Genomic DNA, 10,808 nt, shown 5'->3' with positions numbered 1-10,808 from the left:
ACAGCACGGTCTTTTTAACAGCAGAAATTTATTTAAAAAAAACGCTCGCTCCGCTCGTGATTGCTACATTCAGTTTTAGTGGTAATCATACTTCTTCAGTCAATAAATCATTGCAGCTGAATCTCAAAGAAAAAAATGACTTTATTTGTTTTTCACCTGTCAAAGTTTACGTCGGATTCGTCTACTACGATAATAAACAAGCTTGATTCACTCCACGGCAGAGTAAAATAAACCAGGCAGGAGCGGTTCATTTTCGAAACGTCAAATAAGGGACCTAATACACTGTATGAAAATGAACTCAAATGAACACTGACATAAATTGAAAAATTTTATTCGCAAAAAATATAGGGCTACTAGATTATTCAGGTCCCTAGTCAGACGTCCACTTCTGCCTGGTTAACTTTACTCTGCCGTGTTCACTCGCGTATTCTGTGAGCAAAAACGCAGAAAAACAATTTTTTATTGAAGTACAAGATGCTTCTTCGATACGTTCGATACCTACGAAATACAGTCAGTACGTGATCTCACAAGTTTACAACCTTCGACTTAACGACCGGAAATATTTTTTAGTTCGGTTACCGGGAACAAATCATTATTTCCAAAAGCTTTTTACTTGAAGCTTTACGAAATGTGGTGAGCCAACACACTTTAATCATGAGATCTGCTCTAAATGGGTACTGAAAATTGAAGTCCGAGCTCCCAAATTTGCACTTTCGACCAAAGTATTTAATGACTCAGTGTTTATATACTTCGCTTACGACATGGCATCAAACTTTATTTTAATAACCGCTGGCGCTACCTTTGCCATTCTTTTCCTCTGAGTTAAGTTGAACCAAATGACAATGTGCAAGAGATTGTATTTTCAAAAACCTATCCTGTAGAACGTGTATTATTTCAATCATTATTTTCAATGCATGTTTTAATGTGAAATTTTTGTGCTGTCTAAATCATTTGAACGCTTCGCTCGTCTCAATAATTTCATCAAGATGTCTACTGGCTATAATTTTAAACAGGTACTGTTTCCGAAGCATTTTTACTGTTCATCAAATCATAACACCCGCCCATTATATTGGTGCGGTTGAGTCTGATGGCACATCAATGTGAGCAATATGTCCCTAAGGCGATGGAAACATCATCGATCGAATGTGGAGTGGCGAATCTTATTCTCATTTCTAACCCGATGAATAACAAACAAATTTTTTTTCTCAGTTAGCGCTTGTTAACTTCGGAGATCAAAATATCACCCGATCAAAAATATTCAATCAATCGCCGAATTCTTCAAGTGATCCAATTATTTTCGAAGGTAAATACGTGGAATGAATGAACGTTGAGAAAATAGCCGGTTATTATAAAACTGTTTACTTTCACTAGCAATTCGATCCTTGCTCAATCACAATTACTTAAATGAGAAAGTGACGAAGCCCAGAGATGCTGAAAGTGATTCATCTGTGGAATTGACGTATGAATGGAAAGGACGTGAGGTATTTCACTTTTGTTTCTCTATTGGCAGCGAAACAAAAATTTTATAGGTCAAATTAGAGTAATGGAATAATTGACCTGGACAATTTTCTTGACCTTCTCAATATTATGATTTTTCATAATGTTTTGCTTTATTTTCTTCCCTCAATTGCGTTCCCTTGACGACGAGTCAAATGACATTTCTGGTAAGAAAAGTGCAGCCCATGGGGTGGAAATAGTACTTTTCATATTGGAACTGTCATTTCGTTTATATTTTCGAAAGTTGTATGGCGAATCGATGTTTTCGTTTCGTGGACCCCCAGGTAAACAAATAAGTATTGCATGCTTGCGAATCAAAAAACGTTCTTTTTCATCGAATTTCATTTATTGTCGACGCATGTAGCATTACAAAACTCGGATGATGTGTTTATTGACCTCATTATATGTTTTCAGTTTAAGCTCAAGCGAGTATTCGGAAAAGACGGTCGAATCATTTTGAATGGAAAAGTCACAAAACGAATACCTGATGGCTTTTTAGGTCTACATAAGGTAGAGCACGGTTCATAATTTACATGCCATCGAGCTAAAAAAAAAATTCGATCTCAACAGCCAGAGTATGATACACCATCAAACATAACCGATCAAATGATGTCGGAGTTCTTTCGTCGACGATTGCATATCGAAATCAATTTAAATGCACTGGTTCAAGATCTTCGGATGTCTGCTGACAACAATCCTATGACGATTACGTTGGAAAGAAGAAGTGACATTCAAAATGCGATAGTACACGACTTGGATTTGCACGGAAAAATTGAAAAACTTGAATGGAAGTGGATTTTGTCGAGACAGAATCGAGCAGCTCCTGATGCATACTACCAAGAGGTAAATATTTTTTTAAGCACAAAACGACCATTTAACATTTAAAGTTACGAAGGTATAACAAGCGAATGTTGGTTGATTATGGCTAAGGAAATCTTACTTTTCTGGCTGTATCTACTCTGTTAGTGAAATGTAAAATGTAATCTTTTTCGAGTTTCCTGTTTTTTACTTACAAAAACCTATGGATCGACGAAGGGATTACGAATAAAATGGGACAATTTGATGTGGGAACAGTGTGAGGGTCGGGGTATACAAATCTAAAACAGCTGTGAAACCCATCTAACAGATTCAATTTAGCGTTTAGCTGACTAAATAATGTCTGCAAGACAATACTTCAATATTTACCATCAACTATGATTCTAACATTTCCAGGTCAAGAACATCATTCCAGCAACTCCAATGGATGAATTCCATTTCCGCGATACTCTCGTCAATTTTTTCTTGACTTCGTTGCAGTTCAATATCGCGGCCAATCAACGCGATTTATATGGCTGCTGTGTATTCGAAGAAATTGATTGTGAATATGAGGTTTATGCCGACGAAACTCTTGTTCCACACGGTTGGGAACGTATCTTGAGAGCGATTGCAATGTCCAAAAAATTAGAGCGACACGATGCAGAGCAGCTGGATTTTTACCAGGCTAACATCAACATTGTTTCAAAATACAAAGAAGATTTCCCGACGGCTGACGCATGGGAGGCAGAAAAGGGGAACATGATCATAATTGAGGAGACACAGTTTCATGACGAGCTAACGCATAAAGAACGTATTCTAACAGCTGCTGCTGAGGAAGTTCGTCAAAACTTAAGTGACACTGAAATGACAATCAGAAACCTTTACCAAGATATGAGATTATATGATCCAACCACCATAAAGACGACACTGTAACAACATATTTTTATGGTAGACCAATCAAACGTGTAATTTATAGCAATTCGTTTTTGCAGATTTTTGGAACTTAAGTCGTACATTTTCGAAAATGTCATGTTGTCGTTGAACGATTTCTCCGAAGTTCTATGTGAAGTTTTGAACAATCCGATGCTTGAAATCGCAAATATTTCGGTATGTAAGGTGAAACATTGACATTAACAGGGTTTAAGCTATCGAATCTTACACACTCAATCCTATTCCACAACCGCTCGCATTGCTAGTACTAAGCAGTTTCATTCCCTAGTTCCATCCACTGTGGATGATCCACAGTAACTTTTATATTCCTTAGACTTGGGCTTACCGAAATGTAAGATACGGAAAGTCACGAAGCTTAAACCAATCAGGCTCCTGCGTGTGGTGTATTGAGAAAATTTCGTAAATGAATGAAGCATCCGCTTTTGTCAGACACCCGACCCATTAATTGACACACGCGTTTTGTGGATGGTCCAGGTCCATAAACACAGTGCGTTTGAATGGAGTTTAAATAAAATTTGACTACACTTTTCGACCGTACCATTCTGGAGTCAGGACTGAATAGGCTACGGAGTCAGCGCTCGAGAACTGATTTTAGTTGTAATCGGTAGAGGTTGTAATTATAATGGTACAACAAATTGGTCAAATGGGTGTTAAGGAAGCTGGTTGTGGAGAGTCCGAGCTTATTATTAATATCCAACAAGACGACAAGTATTACCCTAAAAACAATGAGTGCAAAAATCGTATATTCACGGCAGAGTAAAATAAACCAGGCAGGAGCGGTTCATTTCCGAAACGTCAAATAAGGGACCTAACATACTGTATGAAAATGAACTCAAATGAACACTGACATAAATTGAAAAATTTTGTTCGCAAAAAATATTGGGCTACTAGATTATTCAGGTGTAAATCAGCGTAACAGCCTGGTTAACTTTACTCTGTCATGGTATATTGCTATGCACACCTATCAGTCTCAAAACTCTGTGATCCAATTTTTCAACAGAAAGGGATCGCTGGCTCGGTTCATTCCATTGCCAATAATGCTGAAGCTCCATTAAAGCCAAAATTCATCTTCGACCATGTTTCCAGTCTCAACAGTAGACGCAGTGAGCATTTATTTAATCATTTGGAGGTTAGTGCACTGTTATACGAAAGTGGAACTGTTTGGCGGTCGCTTTAATGTATTCAAATTTCAGTCCTATTTAGCGCCGTTGTCGAATGTTCAATTTTCTAACACAGCGGACCAGGCTATCGATTTTATGGAGTCAATTGAAGAACCGAACGATGAGAGTTGTAAAACAACGTTCACTTTCGCTGCATACGAAAATATCGCACCTGGAGAAGCACCAGCCGGGGTAATTTTAAGTGCATATTGTAAGCTACTGAACAAGCAAAATGTTTCATTTCTGTGCAGATTGGACCAGAACGACCACGACTGTTGACGAATATTCAAAGAGAATTCGGATACAACGATACGCTGACGAATTTACTGTCAAATTGTCGAATAACCTGCGACAAGAAATTAACTGAGAAAAATTCGAATCTGTTAAATTTGGCCACGAAACGAATGGCTCTAGCTGACAACGGAAAAGCATTCGTAACCGAATCAAAATATCTGTTTCGACTGCTACGTCAAATCAAAAACAGTTACGGAAATATTGGCTCCTATTTACTCGATGCAAAGCGCTTTGGCGATAAATTCATTCGCGATGCACATGATTTGCAGAGAGTGTTGAACATGTACTATAATGCTGAATCATCGTTGTGCTCGGAGCTGTATGTTTAAATTGCTAGTTTCGATGTGAGATTGAGTTTTTCGCTTTCAGGATGAACCGTCTGCGGCTAAACTTCGAAGAGCATAATATTGCTAATCAGGAACAGGCTATCAAAGGCCTGACACATAGAAGCGCAAGTCGAATGACAATCCATGGTCAATTGCTTTCATTGCAGGTTAGCCGATGGCTTTTTCACGGTTTGGATGTATTTTGAAATTAATATTTTTATTTTACATTTGATTAGCATACAGCTGGCTGCGACGATTCTCAATTCGTTGAAACACTGTCCCAACGGCATTTAGACACATTGGAAATTGAGTTATTCGAGATGAATCTGTCCGCAACGTTCGCCATTCCGTAAATTTAATTTCTATTTTACCTCTGTTACCTCCGCTTTGTAACCTATCCCAACTTGTCGCATAAGACGAAACGAAAAACATTTTGTTCTACGACTTGGGCATTCGAGCGAGTGTGCATATAACATATCATCACACATCGTAGAAAGTGCAAATTGGTGCCAAAATGAATGCATTTGAGCTAAGTGACGAATGCAATTTCGTTCACGTGTCGAAAATTTGACTTCACACGAAAAATTTGGAGAAGATCTGGATTTTCTACGATGTTACGGACAGCTGTTAGAGCCCAAAAATCGTAGAACAAAAGTTTGTCGTATCGGATAATGCAGCAATATGTCATGCGTTTCAAATCGTGACCTTATGCGGGACTACACAGCACTACTACTAGCATGAACACTAAATTGACAAGTGTCAAATTTGGAGGCTCCAGTGACACTATTCACTCTATTCGCATATGTTTTTTTGTCGAAGTGTGTAGGGGGTGCGAGTGATAAAAGCTAAAGCTTGGGATTGTTTGTGCCGCATGCTTTACCTCATACAACGAAAAGAAGTCATCTATCCCGTATAAAAGAAACACAGCGCCTACAGCCTCCGAATATTTTCTATGTTCATGCTACAAGCATTGCCGTGGGGACTGATAAGCATGTGGTCTCTCAGTCTATATTAGATTGGGATATTATATTTGACCGATAAATTAATTCAAAACTACCGATAAAAAATAATAAACAGGCCCGTAGCTACGGGGGGGCTAGTGGGGGCTAAGCCCCCTCTGGAATTTCCAAAAAACCGGTTTTTTTTAATTTTCCCCATACTAAAAGTTTTTTACCATCGTTGAGCCCCGTCTGGGATGTCTGAGAAATGGTTTCTAGCTACGGGCCTGATAATAAATGACCGATAAACTCGCTACCGATAAAAAATAATAAATTACCGATAGCGAAATTCACAAGTACCGATACAAATATTCAAAACTACCGATAACTTTTTACCGATAAAAAGTCCTAAAGTACCGATAAACTGGTCGTTTTATCGATCATTTATCATTTTCTATCGGTAGTTTATTACTTTCTATCGGTAGTTCATTATTTTCTATCGGTAGTTTATTACGTTCTATCGATCATTCATTATTTTCTATTAGTACTTTTATTTTTTCTATCGGCAGTTTATGGTAAATTTTCTTTTTCGATCGGAAAACTGTGGAAAAATGGGGGTACGCAAGCGTTTTTGGGTGATAGAGGTGTTCCAAGGTTGGTTCCTAAATTTTGGGATGACAGCTGATTCCTCTGGCACTTCCTAACTTCCATCGGATTTTTTTATGGATTTGCGATATTTTCGACATAAGTGAGGTGTTCCAAGGTTGGTTCCTAAACTTTGGGACGACAGATGATTCCTCTGAAACTTCCTAACTTCCATCGGATTTTTTGATGGATTTGGGTTATTTTCGACATGAGTGAGGTGTTCCAAGGTTGGTTCCGATAAAACGTAATGAACGATAGATAGAAAATAATTAACTACCGATAGAAAGTAATAAACTACCGATAGTAAAAGATAAATGATCGATAAACGACCAGTTTATTGGTACTTTAGTACTTTTTATCGGTAAAAAGTTATCGGTAGTTTTGAATATTTTCATCGGTACTTGTGAATTTGTCTATCGATCATTTATTATTTTCTATCGGTACCGTATTTATCGGTTTTTTTTTATTGCCCATATTAAAAATTACAAAAAGTATAAAAATATCACATAGAATATAATCACATAAAAACATTGAAATCATGCCCGTCATTGAAGGTGTCTCTAATGCAAATTTATCGGTCATTTATTATTTTTTATCGGTAGTTTTGAATTAATTTATCGGTCGTTTATTAGTATCCTATTAGATTTATTGTGCCATTTGTAACACTAACTTACAGTCCCTCATAATGCCCCAATTCGAAACCTATTTTCTGATATTTATAGGAACCCAGATGAAATACTGTGCGACTTCATTCGTTTTTTACGTAACCGACAGCTTGATATCAAACGTGGTTTAATTAATGTTCATGAGATGTGGCACCAATCATACATGCAGTTGTTCGTCGAACCCAATGACGCTCTGTCGAAACGACTTTCAACGATATCCAGTATAGACTTTACACTCTGTAGTTGTTATTTTAGACGGTTCGCACTGCGTCAAAAAATACCCGCCCGGTATCGTAAAAACAACAACTTATCTTTTCAAAATGTATGATGTACAAGTCGCTACACTTCACCGTACCGGAAATTTCATTCCATTTTTATTTCAGATTTTTGGTCAGATCGATCGTCACGTGTCGCAGCTGTACTATCCAAAGGGTTCATCAGCTGGATTGAAGAGATGTCAACAAATTCTCGCATCATACGAAAAAAATCGATCAATTACGTCGAATATGAATAACATGACTGGAACTCTTTTGTCGCGCTATGATTATACTATCAGCGAAACATTAGCGGACCTTTGCGCTAGAGTCACGACCGCTGTTGCATCCGTAATGAATAATGCAGATTATGAAGTTCATTGTGGGCGAATAAATGTTCCATATGACAGTATCAGTTCTACGGTAAGCGTCTAAATCATTAGATGACTCACGGATAATGGTGACTCAGTGAAAAATTATTTTCTTTCCCTCTCTCAGGCACTTATACGCCGAATACACTTGTACGGTAGAAATGGTGACATTCATGTCCCAGATATAGACGACATCATTTCAATATTCATTTATGTCTATTTTGTCCAACAATTTACCGAATCTCCAATCATACTTGACGAAATAATGGAGGTAAAATGTTTGGGTATTCTGTGGAAAATTGAATCTAATCTAATTGTCTGTTCACTTAGGTCTGCGATGAAAAGACACTGAAAGCTGTTTTAACATTCATAGCGGGTAATGTGACCGATCGCTTTGCTTTGGTTCGTGATCCGAATCCGAACATAGACGAGAACCGAGTCGATTCAGACCCGAGCGTACACAGCACAGAAGCTATGAACATAGATGAGGCTGTTGTCGATCCAGGTGGCGAACGAGGACAAGGAGTTGAAAGTGGCGAAGGTATGGATGTAGATGATTATCGCCGAAGTGATGGTGATCAAAATGAGGGACCCGATCAAAATCCACAAGATGAACGAGATAGCCAAAATGCGGCCGATTAATCCAATCATTAAGCTCTTCGTATACTGTGTATACGAGGCGAAGTCATGTTTGGAGAAATGAATGCAATAGAATGAAGAAGGAAAAGGAAACTCTAATCATTGAGAATTTACACGTTCAGGATGTATAATTTCAATGATAATTTTACTGTGACAGTACAAAATGACTTTCCCGTTTTAGTAATTTAAGTTGTACATTTTAAATGAATTTTAAACTAAAATTTGGATTCCATATCAAAATAAAAAAATAATTTGTGACTGAACCGAAACTATGTTTTTATACAATTCTTTATCTCACTTGGAACCGTACGCCTGATTGTGTGATGACTTCACAGATACCCGGTGCAGAGGAGTCTTTCGAATAGGAACAGAGGAAGAATCTGACGAGGCGTATTCTCAGCTTCATTATATATGTAGCCAAATCGAAAGATAATTAGCTCGTCGGTTAAGAGACACCGGTACCTAGCTAAAATGGTAGCATACATTTGTGTGCCTCATATTTCATTTTTGATGATATCTTTCCATCAGAATCCTTTTTCAAAAATGTACGACCGCAATTCCGACCACGAATGTGTTAGCTTTCAACAGAAAATACATTTGGTTGTAGTCGTTTGATCAGCTCACAGAAAAGTGAGCACATTTGTTTTGTGGTCGGAATTGCGGTCGTACATTTTTCGAAAAGGATTCTGATGAAAAGATATCATCAATGAAATACGGGGCACACATGTGTAGGCTACAATTTTAGCCAAGTGGTGGTGCCTCTTAAGATTTAGTTCTTTTCACGCTGAGTCCAGCCTAGCACAATTGTTATATAGTTTTCTTATCATATCAATCTATCCATCGATCACTAACAACCGATCCACTGAACAGATTATTGTGGTTGTCTGATAAAACGACTATTGCTTTACTAATATTTGAATAGATTAGATATTTACTAGACGACTTCTTAGACCATGACCTTCTCGCTACACATTACTTCTTGAGCCTGTATACCATAGCCTATTTCAAGAATTTAATTCTTTAAACTTCCATACAATTCTGACAGGAAACGTCAGTGAAATTCAGACATGAATTTTCTTCAGCTGATTCATTCATCCAAAGAAAATTCATACGTCTCTATATGGTTTTACTACTACCACACACGTGCACCCACACCCTTCTAAATTTCACTGACATCACTGTAGAAATATTCCGTATTTTACATTACTAAAAAGATGAAAATATAGTTGTGAATTTTGTTAATCCGAGGCGTAGACGAGTTCAATTAATAAACACTCGAAAACGTGACTTTTCACTTAAGTGAATTTAATACCGAGTTATGGATTAGTAAAAAAAACGAGCATCATAACAGTCAGAACGTTTGCTGCGACTGAACCCCATACGAACCCGTACATCTATTGTCTACGTGACCCTAGTGCGTCTGTCGCCCTGCTTTGACCGTAAGCCAATTGCTCTTGCAAACATAGTTAAAGTAAAATCATTATGAAATTTATATGTCTTAAAAATTGCGCATAGCGCAATTACGAAGCCCAGTACGACCTTCGGAAGGTCACCTTCCTTACTAATGTAACACAAATTTAAAATTGAGTATAAATTACACATTGGGCCAAAGAGCTAAATTTAAAATTTTGTGAACAACATTCTATTCGGTGTTCAAATAAAACAAAAATTAGGAAAATCGGATGAATTTCACAGTTATGGGCAAAATACACTTAGGGCCGAGTTGCGGCCTTAGTCAAAGGACCCAAAGTTAACATTTTTTCAACAACATTCTATTCGGTGGTCGATTACCTTCCAAATAAAACAAAAATTAGGAAAAACGGATGAAATTTACGCGAATTATATGCAAAATACATATAGGGCCGAGTAATATGTCACTTCTAGGGCCCTAACCGCCCTAACGCACGGTTCAGTCACCCGATTTCGATAAGTTTTTTTTCCTCGATTGGTACTGTCAATACCTATCTTGTGTCGTTTCATTTACATTTCCATCGTTTAAATGCCGTAGATATCACCAAAAGACCACAAAACACTGGCGGCCCTAACTAACGAAGGGCCGACCCGAACATGCCCATCTTCGAACTTAGACTCACTATTTAGACTGCCTTTCAGGGAAAAAAAGAATTTTTGAAATCGGATTTGATTTACTCAAGACAAAATTTTTATTGCGGATTCGTTATCTATGAACATTGACAAACACTTTGTCCTTACCGTCTGCTTCGAATTCCATCAATTACAGACGGCATCGTAATCCTATGAGCCCCTTTGTACTT

At 37.7% G+C, this 10,808-nt stretch overlaps 1 protein-coding gene across 1 annotated transcript; it reads left to right on the top strand.

Annotated features, from left to right (window-relative positions):
• The first annotated feature begins 838 nt into the window (after nt 1-838).
• On the top strand, nt 839-8,816 carry LOC119069181. Its single transcript, XM_037173115.1, has 16 exons — nt 839-1,013; nt 1,210-1,303; nt 1,372-1,481; nt 1,912-2,007; nt 2,068-2,340; nt 2,710-3,221; nt 3,285-3,399; nt 4,244-4,372; nt 4,437-4,595; nt 4,655-5,016; nt 5,067-5,190; nt 5,260-5,372; nt 7,329-7,593; nt 7,655-7,948; nt 8,024-8,167; nt 8,227-8,816. The coding sequence occupies exons 1-16, from the start codon at nt 987-989 to the stop codon at nt 8,536-8,538; spliced, it is 3,129 nt and encodes a 1,042-aa protein (XP_037029010.1). The 5' UTR covers nt 839-986; the 3' UTR covers nt 8,539-8,816.
• Nucleotides 8,817-10,808: the final 1,992 nt, after the last annotated feature.

The sequence above is a fragment of the Bradysia coprophila genome (assembly GCF_014529535.1).
Source record: "Bradysia coprophila strain Holo2 chromosome X unlocalized genomic scaffold, BU_Bcop_v1 contig_26, whole genome shotgun sequence".
Lineage (NCBI taxonomy): Eukaryota > Metazoa > Arthropoda > Insecta > Diptera > Sciaridae > Bradysia > Bradysia coprophila.
This window is presented reverse-complemented; position numbering and strand designations above follow the sequence as displayed.

Coding starts and splice junctions, on each gene's coding strand:
- LOC119069181 (XM_037173115.1), top strand. CDS start 987: ATGTCTACTGGCTATAATTTTAAACAG. Junction 3,400..4,243: donor TTGAAATCGCAAATATTTCG/GTATGTAAGGTG, acceptor ATTTTTCAACAG/AAAGGGATCGCTGGCTCGGT. Junction 5,373..7,328: donor TCCGCAACGTTCGCCATTCC/GTAAATTTAATT, acceptor TGATATTTATAG/GAACCCAGATGAAATACTGT.